The following is a 25,153-nucleotide window of genomic DNA, read 5'->3' as shown; positions in this document are numbered from 1 at the left end:
AAGTGGTTGATTTTTAGCACATACTTCACACTGGGCCACCATTCTTGTGATTTGAGCACCCAGTCCCAGCCACCACACTGACTGTTGGACCCTCAGCCTGCATTTGGTGGTCCCCATACAGTGTGTTCCTTGTGTAGTCTGGACAGCATTTCCTTCTGTAATGTCTCTGGTATAACCATGGGCGTACAGTAGATTTGCGTGGGGACCGAAGGACGTGACCACACCAATGTCAAATTACGACTGAAATGTCCCCACCAATATTCAGGTTGAAATGGGGAAAAAAGCGCTCACATGCGGTAGAAAGGGTTAAATAATTTCCCACTTCAGTGCTGCCTCCCAAAATACGTCTTTGAGACAGGTCTGTTTTTTGATTGGCTTAGCTTCCTGTATGCTGTTGATTCAAAGTTTTTGGCACTCTTGGCTGCAAAGATCTTAACTCTATAATATTTGCTTGGCTGTCGATTCGAGGATGTCGGGCAAAAAAAGAAAGGTGGAGGACATCAGAAGCTATTTCAAGAAACAAAGTCTAAGTCATAATATTATGTACTAGTTCAAGGCATACTTAGTACAAATTTAGTTTACAGTGCTATGTAGCAAAGGGATGGAAATTAGCACCCGCCACCAGCCAAATGCTTACCAGCCACTGTGGCGGTTAAGATAGCATGCCCCAAATATAGTCAGATACGGTGGAATTTTCATAGGCCCTGACGGTTAAGAATAAGAAAGTGTCTCGTACGGATCATGTAATGTGCAGTAGCCTATAAGGGTAAATCACATTGATTTGAAGTTACCTACTAGCTGCAGTTTCTTGGCAGTTTCCCCATAGCATGTCGCAGCGCATCACTTAACTCCCCGAGGAGTATAGGCTACTCATCACACATGTGTCACATGAAAGAGCCTTTTCTCAGCTTTTAAACAGTGCTAGCCACTATTTGCTGTATAAATGGTTCACCAGGAAAATAACTTTTGAGAAAATAAATTTTTTAAGAGATTTAATAATTATTCAGTTACACTTTACTTGACAGTATCGACATTAGAGTGACATGACACTGTCATGAATGTGTCATAAACAAGTCATAAAACGTTTATGACATAACGCTTCTGTTATTAAGTGACATTCGTTTTTTGTCATAACAAATTAGGGTTAGGATTAGGCTTAGTTTTAGGGTTAGAGGTTAGGATTAGGGTTCATGTGTCATGACAGTGTCATGTGTTCATGACCAGTGTTGCCACAGTTACCTTGAAAAAGTAATCTGATTACTGATTACTCCTTTAAAAAGTAACATAGTTACTTTACTGATTACATGATTTTAAAACTAACTAAGTTAGATTACAAGTTACTTTATTAGTTACTTTCAGCAGCTGCCGACAACACCCCCACCGCCTCAACATAAAAATGATAACCGGTTTTGCCAATACTCACTATACTGGAATTGCATTTTAACAGTAATGCCAACAATGTATAGCAGACATCCCAACCTAACCTACTTGCAGATGTTTGTTCAACTAGATGTACCGCAGAGCGGTACAAAATATGACCGCCGCCCAGTCCAGCACATGTTTTCCACAAAAATAAGTCACGCTGAAAGGCATATATGATTCTAACTGTCTCACTGAATTGCATTATGCACACTCAATTCTCACTGGTATCTGCTAGACAACAAGTACCAAAAAATGATTAGTTCATAGATTTCACATGTAATATACATTTTATACAACCCCACCCCATCTTGCCTGTTCATAATTCTGAGAAATTCTTGAATTGTGTGCATGTGTGCGTGTACATGTTTATGTTTATGTGTGTGTGGGTGGGTGTGTGTGTGCATGTGCATGTGCTTGTGTGTTTGCCTGTTTATGTGCCTGTGTGTGTGCATGTGCATGCATGCGTATATATGTCTACTGTGAATGTATGTGTGTGCGTGTGTATCTGCTTATGCACATGTGTGCATATGGAATGGGTTTACATGACCCCTGGAGGCAAACATACGCAAAAATTGGTCATCCTAGGCCCTACGGTTCTCAAGATATTCACAGAAAACGGTGTCTGCCCTACCCTCCTTTCGGGGGGTCCAGTCCAGCGGGGGGGCTACAGATCAAAACGAAAAGTGATGGTTCCATGCTATCCATGTGGGGTTACATGCCCACCAAGTTTCGTGTACCCCGGTCTTTCAGTGTCCCGGGAATCCTTGTTGGTGTACGGTCACTAAATGTACACATAAATTATTTTATTGTAAGGCCCCCCATGAACGAAAGTCCACGAAACTCGGCATGCATTTGGAGGGTGTCATAATGATCCTACACTTTCAATTTCGTGCAGTTTTGACCATGTCAGCCAGAGATATTGTGATGAAAACACCTAATGTTTTGCTTTTTAATTTTTAACTAGGTGGCGCTATACATGAAATAAGTGGTAATGGGATAGGTTGACATGCCCCCTTAAGACCAACATACAAAAAAAAGGTGGACCTCCTAGGCCCTACGGTTCTCGAGATATTCACAGAAAACTGTCTCCGGCCACCTACAGGCCAGTTGGTGTATTGTAACATAAATTAATTTATTGTGTGGCCCCCCATGAACGGAATTCCACGAAACTTGGCGTGCATTCAGAGGGTGTCATAATGATCCTACACTTCCAATTTCCTGCAGTTTTGACTATGTTAGGTCACAGATACATGCGATTACAACACCTCATTTTTACTTTTTTGTGTTTAACTAGGTGGCGCTATACATGAAATGAGTGGTTATGGAATGGGTTGACATGGCCCTTTGAGATCAACATACAAAAGAAAATGGTCCTCCAATATGGAGTGAGGATTGTCTCAAAAAGATTTAAATAAATATAAAAGGATATATATACATATACATACATTTATAAATATCCAAGTACAAAATACAAATATAAAAATGTGACATACAAATAAATAAACAAATTTATATAAATAAACGTGTCTTTGTAAATATATTTTCGAGATTTGAAAATAAATATGCTTGACTTTGTATGTGGAATCTGCATTTGTGAATCTCCTTTTTGCTTTTATGTAGATGACGTAATTTTGAGACATTCCTACTGCACACCAAGATCCACAAATAAATACCACTAGATTTGAATGCGAAGACACCCTCCACTGAACAACCAGCAGATGGCAGTGTTGTACAAAGGCGTTGTGCAACGATAGCTAGGCTCTGGCTGTACAGTCATTGGTATCCGGTTCTGGCCTCAATCGCAATTACAAGATGAATGTGGAAGCGACCGGTGGATTACCTGGATGGGTAAGTAGTTCTATTTGTTACTTGTGTGTGTTATAGTGGATTTTTTCTTCAGAGAGATATGAGTTTACTTGGTCAGTATACAGACATTAGCAGGTGTTGACTCGACGTCTGCGAGTGTTAGCCAGGTATGATAGCAGCTCTATGATCCCAGGTCCCTACAAAACGAAACAAATCAAGCTAATTGAGCCCCAGCTAAACTGTAATAACGGAATAAGTAAAGATGGTTATCGTTTTCATCTGAAGGCAGTGTTGTCCACACAGTCGTATGCTTGTTACTTGATGAAAACTATACATTTTTGCTAGCATGGTTAGCAATACTAGTCAACATTTTGCTAGTTTGACACACAATTTACTGTCTATGGGGTTGGGGTGGGGTTATGGGGTGACCAGACTCCCGTTTTCTGACTGGGCACTCTACCCTGCTGAAAAAATCCAGTTTAGGCTGGTGGCTGGTTTTAGTTGGGTTTTAGCTGGTTTGGGCTGGTTTTGCTCATTGGGCTGTAGGTTAGAGATGCCAAGATATTCTCCTCGAAGTCCATCCTTTTTGAGGTTCTTTATCAATGATAACGTTTCAGCCTTCCTCAGTTCACATAGGCTCGTAACAGATGTTCAACCCACAGTTTTTAGCCAGAGTTGCTGTGCAGGCTTAGACTAGTGGGCATGTAATACAAGCGTCACAGTAACATTACAATTGTAGATGTGAGTGTATTGGGTTTACATGCCCACTAGTCTAAGCCAATTATGAGTGCCTGGCCAGCTGTATATAATTAGAACTAATCAAGTATCTGGCTAAAAACTGTAGGTTGAACCTCTGTTACTATGTGATCTGAGGAAGGCCGAAACGTTATCACTAATAAAGAACCTCAAAATGATGGACTCGAGAGTGCGCACCTCTCTAACCTACTGACTAACTTTAGGCGGCCAGCACCTCGCAATCTGGTGTGCGTCTGCATCTTCTCACAAGTTTGCTCATTGGGCCACCGCTTGGATTTTCTTGTGAGACCATCTTAGGAAGCTGGTCATGTCGGTAAGTGTAATGTTTTATATTGGTCATGCTGGTGACCAGGCTATCAATCTTACATTGATGGTTTAAGATGGTCATGGCTGGTTTGACCAGCCATGAAGCTGGACATTGCTCTATTGACCAGTCAACCTCCAGTTAAAATGACCAGCCTAAACTGGCCCAACCAACCCCCCCCCACACACACACACACACTTAACATTATATACAACCATCACCTTCTACACATGTATTTATTTAATGTTTGGCTTTCTAGAACGCATTAATGCAGTATGTGATGGAAAGACTGCGCGACAGAGTTCATCGGGCTCTCCAACACCCCTTGATCCTGACTTCCTAGAATTCGTTTGCACACAGGAACTGGTTTTCATGGACATTATTGCCCAGCATGTTCCAGTGCCTCCAGAGGTCATGGACAGATTAATTGAGCTGTGCAGGGCACTTCAGCAGTTGAGAGTGGACCAAGACGATCACTTACCAATGCCAATTCATTTTGAAAGATGTCCTGGGAGTGGGCGACCAAAAATCGCAATCAATATGGATTATGTACAGCATCTGATGGAAAACAGACACCAGTGTTTCCCCTACAGTGTATTTAACAGCGGCGCAGCGCCGCCGCTGGATTTTCAGCGCCGCTGCAACATAATATCACGAGATTCACTTAACACACTGTAAAAAGCACAACGGCCAACGCCATCTCGAAATTGTTTTCTGAAAGTCTTGAGTAAGTTAAGTGCATCAAATCCGCGACTTAGCCTCTCATTATTCAGGACATATATGCGCATGATGTGTCAGGTGATTACAAGCCCAAAGACAAGTCTGCAGCCCATATGGCTAGCCTACGCTCTGAACATGGTTGGTTACATGTTTAGCTATCCGACTGATGGGGTCTTGCTCCGCCACAGTGTAGCCTATGGTGTCATCGTTCACTTGTAGGTTACACAATAAATAGCCTACTTATAGGCCTGGTGACAATAAAAAATGATATTAGTTATATTTCATCAATGGCTGTTTGTATACCGTGAATTCGCTTGTAGCCTATGCCATATGTTAAGCTTGAGCAATTCCTCTGATCCAAAGCCTGCTTTGACACATTGGCACTAATGTGAAACATGCATCCTCCTCTCCTAACCTACATCAAATAAAAGAAACCAATTCATGATTACCAAAATGAATTTAACATGGGGGAAAAAGTTTGTTGCGATTTAGCCTACTGTTGTGATGCGTTTCTTTCTGCTGATTGGATTTACGTCCCGTGTCGTCAACTCTGAGAACTCTTGTCCGGTTGACAATTTTATCCAGAGAGCTGATTTCCCAAAGATGAGCCTCCATCAACATTCAACGACAAATTATTAAAACGTAAGTAATGCAATAGAGTAAACCAAAGTGCTACAAGGTGTATGGTCTTAACGCTAATTGTAGCCTAGACTTGTAACGTTAGCGAGGGCTACATGTAATGTTTGCATGGGAAAGCTAGGCTAACAGTCTAGGCCTGTTTAAACTTTCTGATAGTTAAAGGAAATATGAGCATATGTTGGCATATACGATAGCCTAAATTCTGTCCACTTAGCTATAATAGGCTATCACAAACAGACCTTTTCTACGCTTATGCATTAGACATAGGAGCCTACATTCTCTTATCAGAAAGACGTGTTCTCATAACTTCAGCGTTCTCTTGACGGGAGACGAACGGTCGCACTTCAATCAAGTAGCCTAGGTCCTTTTCGAAGTTAATTGTGAGTGAGTTGTATGGTAACTGTAGGAGTGATGTAGAAGAAAAGTGAGTATTTACTTTTTTTATATCGTGGGTTTGTTGTTTTGGGACTGAGAAATAGACTACAAGGAGAGCATCTGGCTACGTGCATGCGTGTCAGCATTAATGCCCCCAACAATTCAATTCAATTACCCAGTGGCGGTTTTAGGTAACGGGCTTAACCGGGCGGTTTTAGGTACGCCGCCCCTACAATCTAGGGGGCGGCGTACCTAAAACCGCCGCTCGGTTCCACCTAAAAACCGCCACTGGGTAATTGAATTGAATTGTTGGGGGGCATTAATGCTGACACGCATGCACGTGAGCCAGATGCTACTGCACGGGCGCACAAGCGTTTAAAAAAAAAAAAAAAAAAAGAATAATAATAATAAACGCCGCAAAAACGATTTTCTATTATCCATCACTTGTGTGAGGAATTAGGGAATTGGCCCCTGTTGCTCAGAAGGTAGGCCTACTGCACTGCACTGTGCAGAGGAAGGGGCTAAGGGAGGGGTTTGCGGGGGCAGTTCACCTCTGGGTCTCCTTAATGAAACGGGAAAGGGGGATGAATGGGGATCCACTGTATAGTAGCCTACAACAGTCAATTAGTGGGCTAAAATCAGTCACACCTTGACTTTCTTCCAAACAACGCACATCTCATAATGTTATGAATGCAGACCTATGATTCCTGCACATTTAATTAACTGTGTGAAATGGCTAATAAAAATAGGTGACAAAACGATTAAGAGGTCACCCAGGTGAATTGGTTTGGTCTTGACTGTGGTCGCGAGTGGATCATGGGAATTTGTGGATTGTTGTCGACTGTCGAGTGCCAAACACGATGGACAGAAAGCGGTCAAAGCCATCAGGTGCCCAGTTCCGAAAAAAAAGAAAAGTAGAAGAGGAGAGGGATCTCGCCCGGGGAGTAATTGAGTCCACTAGAACCGCCACTGCAATTACCAAAGAGCCTTAGAGATGTTCTTTGAAAAGCCCAGAAAAATTAAGTGCTCGCAGATTGGGTGTGGCCTTTGCCATTAAGACAAATTTAAATAAATTGTAAATAATCTTTTTCTGGGTTGTGCCATTTCATTTTTCTTCTATCATTTTTAACCAATAATGTAAAAGAAAGCTGAAAATGTCTACAAAAGAAACACGAAGGTATGATATAAAAAAAATAAAATAAAAAAAATGCGCAACAACCCCCCCCCCCCCCCCCCCAGAGTGGACAGTCTTGGGGTTGTGTCAAGGATGACTCAGCTGTTATGTGTTGCAAGGAAATTGAAAGTAAATCTGACTTTGACAACCGGAACATAGAATCTTATTTAAATGTCAATGCCAAGAATTCCATACTCAGGATAATACAAAAACAAGCTATCCATTAGAATTTTACTACTACTTTCAAATAAATAGTAATGCCTTAAGGACAACACACTGACAGACACAATTTTACTGCATTTTTTTATACCCATCAACTATATGCATTTGAAGTGACAATTTGATGTAACTTGTATCCTGTGTACTATCATCACAACTTGCAACATGATACAATATGCCTTTTCTTTTGAGTAGAATTGAAAGACTTTGACGCGATGTCTGGATGGGGGCCACCAATGTGTACTACCACATTTTTCAAATGCTGGAGGAAGAGGGCCACCTCGACCTGACAAACACCACCCACTTCTTCTGTCTGCATTACGTCTTCCTGCCTCGTCTCCAGTTGACCTTGGACCTGTTTCGTGGAGGATGGGACAACCACCCCTTGAGGACAGAGCAGAACATGACACCAAACTAGCTATGGGAGCTTGGTCAAATGCAGCATCCAATTCCCGATCCAGAGGTAGGCAGAGGAAGGAGAACCACCTTTTTTGGGAATGTAATGCATGTTCCTAAAGATTGCTTTTGGATTGCAACATGTTTTGCACAAGTTTGAGCTGATTTACTTACTTTTACTTGAGTCTGCATTGTTGGCCCACATTATTTCAGGTTATATTTTATGAACCATTATTACAGAAAACAATTATTTTAATTGCTAATGATCATGATTGTAAACTTGTTTTTGTACTTGTTAAGGAGTTAAACATTCCTGAAATAGATTGGGAGCAGAGTGGAGACATGCCAGAGAACCATCTTGGAGTAAACGTTCCTCAGTTCGAGAGCCCACTCAGCCCAGAGGAACTCAGTGGACTGCAGGAACACATTGATCCGTTGCAGCAATCACAGTCCAATGGTGTGGACATTTATTTGGCAACGGTCACATATGTCCAAAACTTGGTAGAGAACCATTAAAGGTATAGTCAGTGATTGTGTTATTGATTGGAGACTGTTTGTAGCAAAGATTCTTGAGTGCAGCAAATCTTTTGTTTGCATTGCAGCTGCAGCCAGGGGGGGGGTGTTAGGGGGGTTTTCAGAGCCTGTGACGGTTGTCTGTTGAATATCATAGAAAGACTGAATTTCCTTACATAGACCCAACAGAATGAAGAGCTAGTGAGTTGTGTGAGTGAGTTGACTATACCTGTGTACAATTTGCTACAATGGTACAATAAAACCTGATAAGTGATTGTGACTTTAGTTTTTTATTTAGCAATATAGAACAAACGTATTAATCCAAACCAAATTATTTCCTCTCAGTAAGTAAAACATCAATAGAATTACAATAAAAACAATTACTGATAAAATATAACATTTATTTTAATATTTCATTGAATAACAATAACAACACCAACAATAAAACAATGTTAGAGGATGTTATTTCTTCACATTTCATATCAGGCCAAAACCTGTCTCAACTGACTGAAGGCATGCATGGAGGTCTGATCTTAATTCAGTGCCACTCTTATAGTGATTTGGAATTCTCAGTCGCTCATAGCACGTACTTGAAGTTGGCAGATGATGATATCCGCGGGATCTCATAACTTCTAATGTTAGCCGCTTGGCAGGCAATTCCCACCCGGTCCAAAACTTCAACAGGTCTTTCAGGACGTCTGAAGATGCTATACCAGTGAAAAACATTAAACACACATTAGGTTATGATAACATAGGTAATGACTTTAGTATTATTTGGGATGGCAACAATAAAGCTATGAGTATCCCTGTGGTTTATCTTCTCATACTGTACATCTTCTTGGCTGTAGGTATACTGTACATGGATAGATGAATTCTTTATTGATCTCAAATGGAAATTGGGAAATCATACCTTCTTTGACAAAGGTTCGAAAGAACCCCGAGATGATACTGGTATTCGCTGTTGGCATCTCGTCCTCACTGTCATCACTGTCAATGCTCACTGTCAATGCCCCTTACACATACAGTACATACTGTAAAAATGATACAAGGCATTTTTTGGTCTGTGCTTGCATTGTCCAGTCTACACTATCCAATCTTAAAGCTACACTATGCCATGTTTTTAGGTTAATATATCAGCGTCGTAGTCACTTTGATGGTTAAATAGTTAATTCGGGGCTTAATGAAGGATATTTCGCCCCCCTAATACCTTCCTAAGCGGCTTTACCGCTATGCAATGTCTATGAGTCAGGTCACAGACATCAAAAAAAACAAAACCAAAACCAGAATGAAGCTGAATTTATGCGTTTATTACCTATTAGTCAACGTAACTCCACAAAAATAATCATTGCTGGTTTGTATGCTTTGGTCTGAAGAGTAATCCACATGAATTGGTGAGAATGTACAATCTTGTTGCTATATTTTTATATTTTTAGGGGGAGCTCTGGAGTCACAAATTCACAGGCTTGCATAGTGTATGTAGCTTTAATCAATACTGCCAGACTGTGCAAGGCAAGCACAGAGAAAGGAACTTGCTTGTTATTTCTGTACTAATCTGTGAAATGAAAGCACATGCTCCAGCATAAAGTCAAAAAACACTTAGTGCATGAGATAGCAGCTGCTGGAAAAGAAGGAGCCTGTTAGTATCCTTAGTTGGCACTGGGAAATACCATTCAGTGCATAGGTTTGCCACTCTGACAGACTCCGTTTCAGTCCATTCCTCTTTCAGCAGCTAAAACAAATGAATTCACTTGAATTGGCACAAAACAGTTTGTGGACATAACTAAAATTATGATCTCAGCACTTTCAGCATATCCATGAATTTAAGGACATTAGAAGTGACCATCTACATTTTTTTAAATGAATGTTTTTACTATTACTCACTAGACTGATGGTGTCCCTCACATCAATCTTCCAGACTGAGTTTTGATGTTACTAGTTCCTTTGTCCCATGTGAAAGGGCATCTACTACTGCTGGACTTAGTCCTGACAGGGAAGGACCGCCATGGATGGCAGAGTGACCAACCACCCTTCCAGCCATAGCAAACAAATCACACTCCAAGAGTGCTGCACACAAGTTTGGTACCAGATGCTCTCTCTGTCCTTCAAAGATGGCAGTCACACCTGCATTTCCTAAACATTGGTTGATAAGCAGAAACATAAAATATGCTTCACTGAAAAGTATCTAGAAGTTATAGGAGACAATTTAAGAAAAATACATTTCAAGTACTCAAGTAAGGAAATTGGTGCACAATACCACCCACATCCATTATTATGCAAGTGTTATTTATGTATTAATTTGCACTGTATGTGTTAAATTAAATGTGCTAACCCATGTTCTTAAAGCCATTTGTCAATTTCGAGATGGCTGTTGATAGCGTGTTTCTCATTACCCCAACACCAACTGCAGCATCCCCTGTAATGAAATGAAGTGGCCTATCAGGATTTGCCAAGGACAAATCAGTTTTTATGTAGAAATTAGAAATTAACCTTATACATTTGTACATAAGAGATAATGTACATAAGGGATAATGTTCTGTAAGGCCTTCATTATCGTGGAATAACTCACGAGTGATACTTAGAAGCCCAACGCCTGAAGAGGGCTGTTATTCCACAATAATGACCGCCTTGCAGAACATTATCCCACTTATTACACGGCTACCTATTGAAGTTATCAACAACATGACAATGAAGTATTTTTTTATCATTGCTTTCATATTAATTCTAATGATTAAGCTATGTAGATAACAGCTTCTGCTAAAGAAAAGTAGTCTGTTACAGATCACTGATTGGTGATTGGTTATTGGTTGTTTCACTTTCCGTTCTGTTAAACTTAGCACAGCAGTCTGTTATACATTTCAAGATTTGAATTTGAAATTTGAATGAAAGTCTTCATGAGTAAGTTATATGTCAATCAGTACCTAATATGTTGCATCTGAAATGAGCAGCCCACTGGCACGTCTGACGTTGTTTGTAAAAGGAAATTAGGGCGCCATCCCGCTCTTCATCAGTGTCCCCTGCATTTAGAGTCAGCCGTAGAGGTGGCAGGTGGTTTGCTCCTCTCCTCAGCTCCTCCATGAAGAGGCGCACAGCCTCAGATGGGGCTGCAGTTTTCCACACTTGAAGGAAAACAAACAGTGGAATAACATGTTACCGTATGTAAAGAATCTGTTGATCAGATCAAATAAATGTTACTTTTCCTCTTTGATTTACAATTAATTTGTTACCCTCTGTTGTTTGTGTTGATGGAGGGGGTAGTGATGTGTTTGAAGATGACGGTCCTGGAAGGTTTGGTTCCATATCTTCCTCAGTATTGAAGGACCTTACAAGAGACACTTTTAATACCATGGTTCCTTTCACCTCAACATACGCCACATATTGTTCTCCACATATATCTTGAATATACAGTACATCTTATAACCTTTCACATGGCACCCTCATTCGGGGCAGCTTAAACTGTGTTGAATATTTAAAATAATGTACCTTTCTGCACAAATGTTGGCGTGATGTGGGAGCTCTGTGGCTGGAAATTGTAGCTGGCATATAGGACAAACCTATGCAGAAGTGAATGTTGACAAAAACAATAAACCAGATATGCATCAGCCAGAACATACATTTGAACAGAATGATGAGAAGTATACTAGAAATATCCTTTCATCCTTTCAAAAAAAGGTACCCCTTTTCTCATTGTACAGTCCACATCTGCATCACCATCACCCTCATCATCCTCCTCATCATTGTCATCTATAATGATGTTGTCTGTTTGCTGCTGCTAGAAATAGTAATGACGCAATGACAATATTGAGGAAAATTCCAAACAGCAAAACAAGTGATTTCATTTGGAAAAAGAACACAGCATCATAAAGAAATCATATATCATACATCTTAGTCAGATTGACAAGGTGTGGAAGTTGCTATGCAACTTAACATGAGGACAAAGAAAACAACTTACAGCTGTCTGGCAGGTCTCTGAGTGTAGTGCCAACATCTGCAAAGGGATGATTTCCGAACAACTATTGCAGGCCACCTTCGGCATTTTTGAAAATTCAGGGGAACTAAAGGGCAGGGGCGAAGTCTCCAGTTCCTCCTGGAGAGGAACCAAAAACAACACATTCTTCCCGTTGTTCGATGCCACACGGAGCTGACGGCCCGAATAGCCCTCTGAATCTATTGGAATGATGCTCAATTTCCTCTGGCCACTGCCACCTAAAAACAGGAACATACCAATTATCAAAGGAATATTCCACACCACTCTATATGCTTGTGAACTCAACAGAAATATGTAAAATAAAAAACAATACAATATCTTTATGATATATTCCGTGGGGAATACCTGTGGCTTTAAAAAACATCCACCTCCCCATGAGAGGGCTCAGCTTAGTAAACTCCCCCTCCATCAGTGAGACAATCTAAAGGGATACAATTCACAATTAAGTGTAGCCAGCTAGGAGGTAATCTCAACAATGGAGAAAAAGTCAATGATATCCCTCACTATGAAACATAGAGTAATTGTTTTTGTACTATATGTAATTGTTTTTGTACTATATGTATCATAATACCTCTGAATGGCTGGCACTTTCTGGCACCAGGACCACCTTCTTCCCCAGGCCTGCGTGGGCAAGCTCCAGCTCCCTGGAGCCCTTTGGGGTCATTGTTGTTGGTCCAGGCAGGACAAACACTGGCAGATTTATGACTCTAGGGGATCTGTCGGGGGGGTTAAACCTAGCCTTCCCTCTCTTTACAGGCCCCCCAGAGTACATACCAGGAAACTGTCTACAAAAAAAGATGAGAAAAAAAGCACTAAAGTTTAACTATCAATTTCAATGACACTGATCACATATTCATCAATATTTCAATGCGTTATTTATCCTGCTTGCAGGGCTAGCAGTGGAGAAAGGAGCAGGGGCAGAGGTAGGTATAGGGGTAGGGGTCAAGATGGGAGTGGGTGCTGGTTTAGTGGAGGTAGAGGTGGGAACGCTTGACCTGGCCAACGCATTAAGAAGGTCGTTGGCCATCGTCTCCACCATTCTCTGTAATCAAAAAATGGCAGCGTTAATATTAACATGGCAAGTGCAGCACCAGGTATGCTACTCCATTTGGGAGAGCCCTAAACTCTTGAAATTCACACACTCTCCCAGTATGTGGGAAGTGCTCATTGTGCACTGTAATGAAGCATCATACTGTACATGCAGACATCCCAACCTGTGGAACCTCATTTCATGGAACACTCTACCCGCCCGCCCTCTACCATACTCTACCATATAAGCTAAAGTCATTAAAGTCATTAATCAGTCCAGTCATAATTACATGCCCAGATGCAGTATGCATGCATATGTTAGGGGATAACGGCGGCCGAGGTGTCCCGATATAATGGACGAGGTGGACAGCGAAGCTGGATCCACATCAGCTGTCTTAGAGACAAGCACAGTAAATTATATGCTGTTGGGCATAGGCCCACAATGCACAAGCACACTTGGGGTGAAATGCAAGAAGCTTTCATTTCAATGAAAAAATTATCTGATGATGAAAGAGACAGAGGTCAACTGTTAAGATAGCCTATTTATACAAAAATACTATATGGGACTGATGATCGTGGCATCCATGAGCCACTATCTGATATGAGAGACTCCTGGAGCGCCTTAGACTTGGGATGTCTGTACACTGATGAACAATCGCGTTAAAATGTCATCAGTTTAATTAACTTAAATGTCAATGTTAGGGTGACTGTACACTGTTAAACAAACTTTTGTCATAAACCAATATAGAGCTTGCATATTGGTGAATAACGTGTGGATGAGGGAAGCTCAGAGCTAACTTATAGCTAAAACACCAGTTAGCTCCTATCCGTTTTGCCACTTTCCGGTTGGAAAAAAAATGGCAAAACGGGCGGGAGATTGGTATGAAATATGGGCGAAACACGTAAAAAACGGGAGTGTTGGCAGCTATGAGTCAAACACGATAGCATCATAGCAAAGTTCTTTATAGTCTGTAAATATAGCTAGATCTAGCATCCTACAGAGACGTCGATTATGGTCCTGAGCTAGCTAAAGTTAACCTAGATTAGCTGATGCTAACCAACCCAGTTAATCTGAAAGGGCTCATAACCGTTTAATGACATTTTTCTAATCAAATATCAGTGCAATGTGTGTAAAACTAGATGTACCGCATAGCGGTACAAAATATGACCGCCGCTCAGTCCTGTACATCCGTTCTGCGAAAATAAATCACACTTCAATTTGTCTCCATATTTTACTCCATCCCCCACTCTTGAAACTTTTGTGTATGCTTATTTGGCATGCCTGAGTGTGTGTGTGCGGCTGCACAGAAAGTAGCCTACTGGTGCTGAAAAGGTGAATAGATTGTAGAATAGCCAAAGAAGATGTAGCATTGTTATAAAACCTTTAAAATCTCTAAACAATCACAAGTAGGGCAGTTCATCACAGTTCATCCATTGCAACTGGATTGATGAAAGGTCACTTACACCTGTAGGCTACATTGTATTTGGGAAAAGCAAAAGGTATCAGCATAATGTTATTTATTTATTTATTTATTTATTTTTTATGTATTTATAAACAAAAACATCTGTCAGTTCCATGCTGTTTTCAACAGCTATCAAAAACAAAGGTCATTTTTGGATGGATGGATTTGTTGTGAATGTTTCTTCTTCTACATAAGATTTTAGTCATCTTTAGTTCATGTAATACTTTATTGTCAATGCACAAATTAAGTAACAGTAGTCTGAAACGTTATTGTTAATGCACAAATTAAGTAACAGTAGCCTAGTCTGAAACGAAATGCTGTTTTACATCTAACCAGTGGTGCAAATAACTGACATGTCCAAATGGGCCTTGATGAAATGCGTCGCTAGACTGTTCATACACATTTTAACGGGCCAAAGTTGAAGAGCTTTTGTCCGTTATTGTTCGTGCAAATATAGGCTGATTCATGTTCCCTTGCATTGTTTAACTGAGGTCCATGGCTAGTCTGGCTTTCATCAGACCAAGCTCAATCTTTTAAGAAATCAAAAATAAAATAGCGGGCAGATCAGGCTGGGTTCACCCAGCCTAGTCCATAGGCACCCGATATTGTTTAATTTTCCGATTGAGATATACACGCTCTGGCTATTCTAAATGCAAAATGCATCAGGGAGTTATGACAAAACGGTAACTAACAAACTAGATCCTAATAGAAAGCTGTTAGCTTCCCTAAGCTACAGATAGGATTATAAGGTAGGCCTATTTACAACATAAATTGTCAATAGGCTATGCTGGCTTACAATAAATAAAATCTCCTTTGAAACCAATGGCTTACGCCTACAGTATCAAGCGGACTTAAACTGTCATATCGCGGGCTTAAAAGTTGTAATAACATTCACGCAGCTCCATGAGTCAAGGAAAGCTTGAATGAAGTAGCCACTTCTAAATGGGACCCACTACACAGTAGCTTAAGGTGTTTAGCTTAAAGCAGCCATAATGAAATGAAGGTGTCATTGTTTGATACTTCACACACAATGCTTTTTAATTTCACAGACTACAACTACCAAGCTGGAATCAAAGCACATCGATTCCCCTCTCACACCCTGCACGCACTTAAAACAAAATAAACAGGCGCCTCAGTCTCAACGATGTATAGGCAAAACTGTATCAGACCGGTGTAACGTTGGTAAATCTTCCATTGCACAGAATGATTTTGTAGCACGTGCAATAAATGACAGTCGAAAGATACAAACAGTGCTGCTATACATTTGCTTGGTATAACCGCATTTATAGTTTTCTACAAATGCAATCAATCAAATGGGCCTCCATCACTCAACCAACGCTTAACGGTAACATTACCTAGGTCCTTATTGATATTACAAGATTAACGCATCTGCAGTAAAAACCAAGCATGTCCGATAAACATCCTCAGATTTATTTCGGCTTCAAGAAGAAATGGGAATTACACTTCATGTGAACATCGTCCCCATCCTTATTAGATGTTCGCTCGCGTAAATTACAGTCCTTGTAGGAAGCGGCCCAATTGTTTTTTCCAACCCACTTTTAACTTCCAACAAAATTACGCCTCACTGCAACGATGCGCCATCTAGTGGACAAACAACTACTTCTCGCCAATACTGAAAATGATGATGATGATGAATTTTATTTTGGCTTTCTTTTAATCCTACTGAATTTGTAATTATGTATCGGCCGCTCTAATACCGATAGTATGTGGGTGCCTGTGTGTGTGCATGTGTATATGTGTGCACCGCCATTTACAGGCCAATGAGTGTACAGTCACTAAATGTACACATAACCTAATTTTTTTAGACCCCCCCATGGATGAAATTCTATGAAACTTGGCATACCCCCAGAGAATGCCAGGTCAATCATACACATAAAATTTGGTGCAGTTCTGAACATCTTAACTGAAGATAGGGCGGTTAAAGCAGAATAATATTGCATTTTCATTTTTACCAGGGGTGGGGTGCAAATCACAAATGAGTGATTATGAGCCAGGTTGATGTGGGCCCTTGAGACCAACATACCATAAAAAGATTCTTCAATTCTTCATCCTCAGTGCCACAGTTCAGGTAGTTATTTAGGAAAAACTGTTTTTTTTTTTGCGATTCAGGGGGCCCAGCACGGGGTGGTCCCCGGGACTAAATGAAATTTTTCCGTAAAAGTCTAGTGGGGCTACATACCTACCAAATTTCATGTACCCCGTGGTTCGTGTCCCGGTATCAATGACCAAAAATTCAGGGAGTAGATGACGGAACAATTCTTGAATTGTGTGCATGTGTGCGTGTACAAATTTATGTTTATGTGTGTGGTTGTGTGTGTGTGTGTGTATGTGCGTGCTTGTGTGTTTGCCTGCATGATGTGTGTTTGTGCATGTGCATGCATGCGTACATATGTCTACTGTGTGAGTATGTGTCATCCGTATGATTACTGTAAATGTATGTGTGTGCGTGTGTATCTGTTTATGCACATGTGTGCACATGGAATGGGTTAACATGACCCCTGGAGGCAAACATACGGAAAAAATTGGTCATCCTAGGCCCTACAGTTCTCAAGATATTCACAGAGAACTGTGGTTCGCCCTACCCTCCTTTCGGGGGTCCAGTCCAGCGGGGCTACAGATCAAAACGAAGAATGACAGTTCCATGCTATCCATGTGGGGGTACATGCCCACCAAGTTTTGTGTACCCCGGTCTTTCAGTGTCCCGGGAATCCTTGTTGGTGTACGTCACTAAATGTAACTCCCTGATGTATAAATTATTTTATTGTAAGGCCCCCCATAAACGAAAGTACACAAAACTTGGCACGCATTCGGAGGGTGTCATAATGATCCTACACTTTTAATTTCGTGCAGTTTTGACCTTGTCAGCCAGAGATATTGTGATGAAAACACCTAATTTTTTGCTTTTAATTTTTAACTAGGTGGCTATACATGAAATAAGTGGTAATGGGATGGGTTGACATGCCCCCTTAAGACCAACATACATAAAAAAGGTGGACCTCCTAGGCCCTACGGTTCTCGAGATATTCACAGAAAACTGTCTCCGGCCACCTACAGGCCAGTTGGTGTATAGTAACATAAATTAATTTATTGTGTGGCCCCCCATGAACGGAATTCCACAAAACTTGGCGTGCATACAGAGGGTGTCATAATGATCCTACACTTCCAATTTCGTGCAGTTTTGACTATGTTAGGACACAGATACCTTCAATTACAACACCTCATTTTTAATTTTTTGTGTTTAACTAGGTGGCGCTATACATGAAATGAGTGGTTATGGAATGGGTTGACATGGCCCCTTGAGATCAACATACAAAAAAAAAAAATGGTCCTCCTAAACCCTACGGTTTTCGAGATATTCACAGAAAACTGTGTCTGCCCTACCCTCCTTTTCGGGGTCCAGTCCAGCGGGGGCTACAGATCAAAACAAAAACGATGGTTCCATGCTATCCATGTGGGGTTACATGCCCACCAAGTTTCGTGTACCCCGGTCTTTCAGTGTCCCGGGAATCATTGACGGAAATTTGGGCATGCGAAAAAGAGAAAAAAAAAAAAATCTGACTAAACCTAGTAAACCTAATAATGCAAAAAGCACTACTTACAGTAGATGCTTCTTGATCACCGGCTCTATCCATCATCCACTCCAGATTCTACAGTTCTGCTGAATGTCGTGGTTAGCGCTTGCCTTTATCTCGGCTCTGCCAGACTAGCTGTGGCTGCACAACACTGCCATCTGCTGGTTGTTCAGTGGAGGGTGTCTTCGCATTCAAATCTAGTGGTATTTATTTGTGGATCTTGGTGTGCAGTAGGAATGTCTCAAAATAACGTCATCTACATAAAAGCAAAAAGGAGATTCACAAATGCAGATTCCACATACAAAGTCAAGCATATTTATTTTCAAATCTCGAAAATATATTTACAAAGACACGTTTATTTATATAAATTTGTTTATTTATTTGTATGTCACATTTTCATATTTGTATTTTGTACTTGGATATTTATAAATGTATGTATATGTATATATATCCTTTTATATTTATTTAAATCTTTTTGAGACAATCCTCACTCCATACTCCTAAACCCTCCGGTTTTTGAGATATTCACAGAAAACTGTGTCTGCCCTACCCTTATTTCGGGGGGTCCAGCCCAGCGGGGGGGCTACAGATCAAAGCGAAAACAGGAGGTTCCATGCTATCTATGTGGGGTTACATGCCCACCAAGTTTCGTGTACCCCGGTCTTACAGTGTCCCGGGAATCCTTGACGGAAATTTGGACATGCGAAAAATAAAAAAAAATCTGACTAAACCTATATGACCGCCGCTTCGCTGCGTGGCGGTCATAATAATGTCTAGTCAGTACACCAAGGAAGGCCTATTGATAGAAATTGTGATAGTAAAATATGTAGATTTTGGTAGTTTGGCCTTTTCATGCCTTGGCAACTAGCCATCTAGTATAGGCCTGAGTAATATGCAAATGAAATTACACTTGTTAAACTCACCTCAACAAGTCTTTTGCAATCATTTAACCCGCCATGAGCAATGCTAAAGTCACTGTTACAAACAGTGCAGTGTGCAATACTATCATTATGTTTTACTCTTATGAGACAATTGGGTACACTTTTGTGTAGTCTGATGTGAAATGGGTCTTAAATGTTCCTTTTGAGGGGCACTGACTCTGCCATGACGCCCTGTTCCTAGATACACTAACTGAACTGATTAATTAAGTTCGGGAGAAAAGAGATATAAGCCCACCTACACTGAAAACTGATTGGTTGATTTAGCAAAACAGACCAGGATGCTCTCTGTCTTGGATGCGCTTCCGGCACACATGCACCACTCCTCTCTCTCTCCCTCTCCAATGTGTGCGCGTTAAACTTAGAGCCCGTCCACACGGAGACACTTTTTAGGTTAAACGCAGAGGTTTTGCTTCGTCTTGGCCGAGCGTCCAAACGAATCCTGTAAACGCACTGCCCGAAACCGCACTTTTCTGAAACCTGGTCCCAGAGTGGAGAAATCTGAAACCGTAGCCCGTTTGAATTCGTTTAGACAGCGAAACCGCACATCCTGCTTGCGTATCGATGATGTCATCGCCACACCTCAGCTGCCCTGGACTTGCACTTATAGTATTGCCTAACAATACTAGTTTTCATACATGACATTACCTACGATTACACTCCGTAAGATAAATATCACAACTGGTGCTGCGCAGCGCCGATAGCTTATGACTTGGTGGACTGAACACTGTTTTTCCCCGGTGTTTTTTAATGCATTCTAGCTACTGTCAGTGACGCGAGAGAACTTAAGTTATTAGGAAAGTGCGGTGTAAGTTTAGGCTACATTAATTTGTGCGTAGTGCCAGTGTCATTCATTTATTTTACATGTCTTACAACATATATACATGCATTCACAGTCGAGTGAAATCAGATATAAGCATACAAAGACGCTTAGAACTCACGTTAAGCCGATGGTAGCACACTGAATGCAAATGCGCGATTTGATGCAGGCAAACGTATTGACTGTTACTAACGAAGGTTTTATAGCAATATTATAAATGTGGCGACAGAATAGCCTAGAACTTGGGTAAGCCTTGCGTTTAGTAGCCTAATTGCAGTGATAGCTAATGTGAATCACGGACTATCCTACAACCAAAGAAAGTAAAGGTGATTAGTAGGCCTACCTGCGTAGCCAAATAGAGGACGGGACTGCATCCTTCACAAACTGTAAAATAAAGTTTATTAGTTTTACAGTTGACAGTTCACCATCAGTCCACACAAACAATTCTGGTTTCCTTGCACTAGCCATTTTGTCATAGCCTATTCTGTCTGTTTGGTCAATTTCTATAAAGAAACAGTGCCACCTATAGGCCCGGGGGATGAAGTAACGTGTTGAGTTGTGTTGAGATGGATCCGTTTGGACGCAAATATTCTTGATGCGGTTTCAGGGAAGACGGAGGAAAAAAAGATTGGTTTTGTACGTGTGGACTAGCTGTTAGATGCACACGCGATTTGAAGTCCGGTCTGGCTTGCGTGTTCTTGTTCGCTCTAGGTTCCAGGAGATTTTATGTAATTTGCGGGCGTCAAGATTTCAATATGTGGGAGACTCCCAAAACTTCGGGAGACTTGGGATGTCTAGCTAGAACAGCACTTTGTCACCAGCACAGAATGTACAACGTACCTTAATGTTGTCATGTTTAGCTGACACAAACTCAAAATAATGACTGTATAGGGAGGGAAAGTGAAAACCAGCGCCCCAAGTGGTTGCGTTCCTATCGAAGAGCAGCTCCAATGTTAAGTCCCATAGACCTATTTTTTTTTTTAAATATTGTGAAGCCAAATCAGCAATGTTATCCACCAAAAATATTTGTCAGTGTCTATACAGTAATAATCTTCTATCTGTGAAAATGTCAGACCCTATTTTGCCTTATTTTAAAAAATCGAAATTGCTCCTTTTGTTTGATTAACGAACTACAAAAGAAACGTGACTTTACCCTTCGACGTTACTCACAGTAGCCACAGTAGCATGGTTTGTTTATTAGCCTGGTTAGCATTGACACTTAACACTTACTGCCAGCTCTTTATGTGAGTAGAAGCACAACACCAGTTATCCAGACATAAAGGTTATCACCACGCGGTTTACATCACGTTCCGTTATTACAAAAATATGTTAAGCCAGTTAAGCAAATTGCCGTATTGATCAGTTAGAGATTAAGCGCCCAAACCTGTGACATCACATGCAACTGTAGTTCGTTATCACCATGTTACGACAAAAACTCAAAACAATTCAACTGATCCTAAAAATAAGGTATGGCCACTTGAAGCAATAGAGGTGACCCCAGTGCCTAACATATGTGTGGCAAGTGGTATGAGGAAGTTAGTATAATATATTGATGACTACGCCACCTAGGGGGAGGGTTCACCACTAGGAAATAGTTTAAGCCAATGCTAACCCTTTGAGTTCAATTTAGGTCACACAGGTTCAAACACAGGAGAAGCTAGAGACACAGGAGAAGCTAGAGACCAAAAATATACATTTTATTGACAGATCTTAGTTACAATTATAAAAAAACCCAACTCTGAGAAAATGTCTCAGCAATTCCCCTGAAAGATACCAGTATGAGAGACACGACACACATACACACACACACATACACACCATACCGTACATACGGTGACCAGCGAGGCTGCACGTCAGCTGGCACACAAGGTCTATGGGCAATCTCAAGAAAAGGGAAAACGGAGCAGGGCGAGGGCTTACCACGACCGGCAGGACTACAGGAGGGGGGGAAGCGGTCCAGAAGACACCCACAAATCACACGTGAGAATCACACTGCAATCACTGCACTCGCACTGCAATCACACTGCACTCCAAAGCTAAGGATTGACACCCGAGGTGTGCTACAGGAAACGTGAAGGGACCCCACCACCTGAGGGTGAGCCTGCCGCTCGCTTGGACCACACCGCACCTGTCCAAAGGAGAACAAGGGAGAGAGGGGGGAGAGACTATGGTTAGAACTGTGGGTAGCACAATCACACTAACTTAGCATTAGCCGGTATGGTTATACTTAGCTTTTGAGCTGTGGGGCTGGAGGCTGGAATGGCCGTCCCACAGATGTTGAAGCCCCCAGAGGTCAAGCTGGAGCAGTGCAACCGCCCTGGTCACGGCGATGGGGGGAATAACGTTACTGCACACAAATACACGCTCACACACCACTACCAACCACACACATGCACATGCACAGCAGTTCCCACAATGCAACACTACAATGAAGGGGCTGGAAGATACAGGTGAGTTAACCCCGCAAATACTCAAATGTGCATGCAGCGCAAAGCAGCTCTAAACATGCATCAACAGGGAACAAAAAGGAAAGGCATAAGAAAAGAACATAATAAACCACATGCAAATACACAGAAAGAAGCAAGCAATCAAACATGCAAAGCATGCACCATACGGCCAGAAAGCCCTAAACATGCGTTATGCAGATCAGTCCAAAATTAATCCCATGCACAATCAATCACAACTGGTACGACAAACAATACCACCAGTAGGTTAAACAATAACCCCAGCGTCAAACCAAGGATTGAAGAGGACGCGATAAACTTCGTAAGAGACAGAACAGCAGCCGCGTGTGGCGTGGAGACACTTGGCGATGCCAGCCGACTTCATATATCTGTGGAAAACAACAAGTGTATACAGACTACCATCACGGACAATAAAGATAGCAAATTAGCCTTTAGCAGTTTAATATATTGTCCACATACATACCAGGTTAAAAAGATTTCGTTCCTAACCATCAAGTTGAGGGAGAGGGAGGGGGAAGCTGCGTTAGCTCCGACAACACTGCTAATAACACAATCGAGGCAATTAGGATTGCCGTTTGCAAACGGAGATCAATTAGATTACGAAAAGGGTTTAAAATAAACAAGCCTACCTCTAGCTGCTTTAAGGCAGACACCAGGCTCAACAGTGCTACACCGGCCTCAACGCCGACAGGACAGACCAAGCTCTACAACACGGAAGTGGAGATATACTGGATGTAAGAGCAATCGTGCACGCACAGCACAGATAAACGTCAAGTAGCTTACCTTACTCGTGAGAGCATTCACTTGATGGCGGCTTCACCATCCAAGTTGTGATCCACGCCAAACTACTATGCGCCCCGGAAGACGGGAAAGAGAGAAAGTAGCACATCCAGGTAGCAATTTGCGTTCCTAGATATAAGTCTGCCTAGGTCCGCCCTGTAATTAGGATGAACGCAGCCACACCAATCCAGCACAGGGGGAGAAGCAAAGGAGCCAAATAATAGGGCGTAGCCCAATCTGCTACATTCGGAAGGCATTAAATTAAGATCCCAATGTGCACCGAGATATATTCTTTCTAAAAAAAAATCCCATTCACTCCGCTAAACTCTAGGAACGCAACCACTAGATGGCGATGAGATTACTTTCCCTCCCTATAGATAAAACGTGCATCTCTCTCCTCCCTCCATTGTTGTTTACGTTTGTGTCGCTGCATGGTTTTACACGTGAGTTGTCCTCATGCTGAAAAGGTTGGCATAGCCTACATGACGTTAATCCCCGAGAAAAGAAGAAAGCAAAGAATATTTCTTTTTACTAAGGAAAATGACAAAAGTAACGCACATGTGATTTAGATAAGTGACTTTAATCTGATTACTGGTTTGTAAATAGCACGTTAGATTACTCGTTGCTGAAAAAAGTGGTCAAAAAAGACTAACACGTTACTAAGTACTGGCATCACTGTTTATGAGAGTGTCATGTCACTCTTATGTCGATACTGTCAAGTAAAGTGTTACCAATTATTCTCTGCGCCTACCTCCACATCCATTCGTCTCGGTGAAATATTTCACACACTCTTCACACAACACATGACAAACCACATGTCAGAATAAACAGCAGACCTTACCGAACACATAGGTGTAATGCATTCCCGTGTATAATTAGCCGTTCCAGAGTAATCCGGTTTTTAAATAAATTTCAACATGATCTTTAGGCTTTAAGCATTTCTTAAAACTGAGCTGTGCTTACATAGTCTAGATATCTGTAAATATTAGAATCAGAGAAAATACAGCTCATGGTTAAAGGTGCCATGTATAATGTCCGGCAAAAAATCAACCACATTCCACCGCAATCCACATTCCATAAAAGATGGGGGCAGTATACCTCCAGAAAGTGAGTTGGTCTACCCTAGAGTAACAACCGAGACACGTGTATTGCAGTTTGGCTGGCGGTTACTAACCTGACTCTCGCCAGATGAATTTCGTTCTGCCTAGCTCCACTCATCCATCTGGGACCAATCCATTGGAGTGTTGCTTCAGAAGGCTGGGCCTAATCAAAAAATGCTTGCATATGATTGAATAAGCCACTTGTCCGTCATCTATTGACGTGCTACTTCAACCACTCACATCGAAGCCAACCCGTGACGCTGATAACAGTCTCACAGTCGCTTCTACGCTATGTCACATCTATGAAACTCCCGCCCTGTGTCCTGATTGGCTGTACCATAAAATCGGGTGCAGAAATCACTCTCAATGGAAGAGGTCCCAGATGGATGTGAGTGAAGCTAGGCGGAGCTAAGCGGAACGAAATTCATCTGGCGAGAGTCAGGTTAGGCGGTTACAGTATGTTGCCCGCATACCGCCTCCCATGGCCGAAACTGGTATTATGACACCTGTCGGGCTGTGGCTAGTAATTTAGCATGCTAATTCAGGTTGATACTGTATCTCTGCAGCACTATACCTTGTCATTTTTTTAATGACATCATCACCCTTATTTCTTCCCATTCTTTTGATGCGTGTAGCTCATTTTTTGGATATTTTTA

At 41.5% G+C, this 25,153-nt stretch overlaps 1 protein-coding gene and 2 long non-coding RNA genes across 9 annotated transcripts; 1 reads left to right on the top strand and 2 right to left on the bottom strand.

Annotated features, from left to right (window-relative positions):
- Positions 1 to 3,143: 3,143 nt before the first annotated feature.
- Positions 3,144 to 8,568, top strand: LOC125290283. The gene is made up of 3 exons (XR_007192779.1): positions 3,144 to 3,270; positions 7,611 to 7,878; positions 8,112 to 8,568. It is a non-coding gene; the product is annotated as an uncharacterized LOC125290283 (long non-coding RNA).
- A 59-nt stretch (positions 8,569 to 8,627) lies between these two features.
- LOC125290280 lies at positions 8,628 to 18,613 on the bottom strand. Of its 7 annotated transcripts, none has more exons than XR_007192775.1 (12): positions 13,305 to 14,524; positions 12,881 to 13,094; positions 12,655 to 12,730; positions 12,274 to 12,527; positions 11,998 to 12,093; positions 11,805 to 11,875; positions 11,549 to 11,643; positions 11,243 to 11,440; positions 10,654 to 10,737; positions 10,206 to 10,454; positions 9,235 to 9,355; positions 8,628 to 9,031 (listed from the first exon to the last, which is right to left on the bottom strand). XR_007192775.1 is itself a non-coding variant. In XM_048237149.1 (11 exons), the coding sequence occupies exons 1-10, from the start codon at positions 13,346 to 13,348 to the stop codon at positions 10,228 to 10,230; spliced, it is 1,359 nt and encodes a 452-aa protein (XP_048093106.1). In that variant the 5' UTR covers positions 13,349 to 14,524; the 3' UTR covers positions 9,573 to 10,053; positions 10,206 to 10,227. The 7 variants fall into 7 exon arrangements, 3 of the variants coding, with proteins under 3 accessions (XP_048093106.1, XP_048093105.1, XP_048093107.1); XR_007192776.1 differs by having other exon boundaries at positions 11,998 to 12,090; XR_007192777.1 differs by lacking the exon at positions 13,305 to 14,524 and adding an exon at positions 18,422 to 18,613 and having other exon boundaries at positions 8,629 to 9,031.
- A 4,284-nt stretch (positions 18,614 to 22,897) lies between these two features.
- LOC125290284 lies at positions 22,898 to 23,481 on the bottom strand. The gene is made up of 4 exons (XR_007192780.1): positions 23,401 to 23,481; positions 23,247 to 23,321; positions 23,081 to 23,158; positions 22,898 to 22,985 (listed from the first exon to the last, which is right to left on the bottom strand). It is a non-coding gene; the product is annotated as an uncharacterized LOC125290284 (long non-coding RNA).
- Between the last annotated feature and the right edge of the window lie 1,672 nt (positions 23,482 to 25,153).

The sequence above is a fragment of the Alosa alosa genome, unplaced genomic scaffold (assembly GCF_017589495.1).
Source record: "Alosa alosa isolate M-15738 ecotype Scorff River unplaced genomic scaffold, AALO_Geno_1.1 AALO_1.0_unplaced_33, whole genome shotgun sequence".
NCBI classification, from domain to species: Eukaryota; Metazoa; Chordata; class Actinopteri; order Clupeiformes; family Clupeidae; genus Alosa; species Alosa alosa.
The sequence above is the reverse complement of the archived record's forward strand: the minus strand, read 5'-3'. Positions and strand labels throughout refer to the sequence as shown.

What these genes read in the sequence shown, in the direction of transcription:
- LOC125290280 (XM_048237148.1), bottom strand. Translation starts at nt 13,348, where the DNA reads ATGGTGGAGACGATGGCCAACGACCTTCTTAATGCGTTGGCCAG. An exon ending in CTTCTTAATGCGTTGGCCAG is followed by an intron (nt 13,095 to 13,304) that starts GTCAAGCGTTCC and finishes CTTTTTTTGTAG; the next exon opens with ACAGTTTCCTGGTATGTACT. An exon ending in GATGTTTTTTAAAGCCACAG is followed by an intron (nt 12,528 to 12,654) that starts GTATTCCCCACG and finishes TCCTGTTTTTAG; the next exon opens with GTGGCAGTGGCCAGAGGAAA.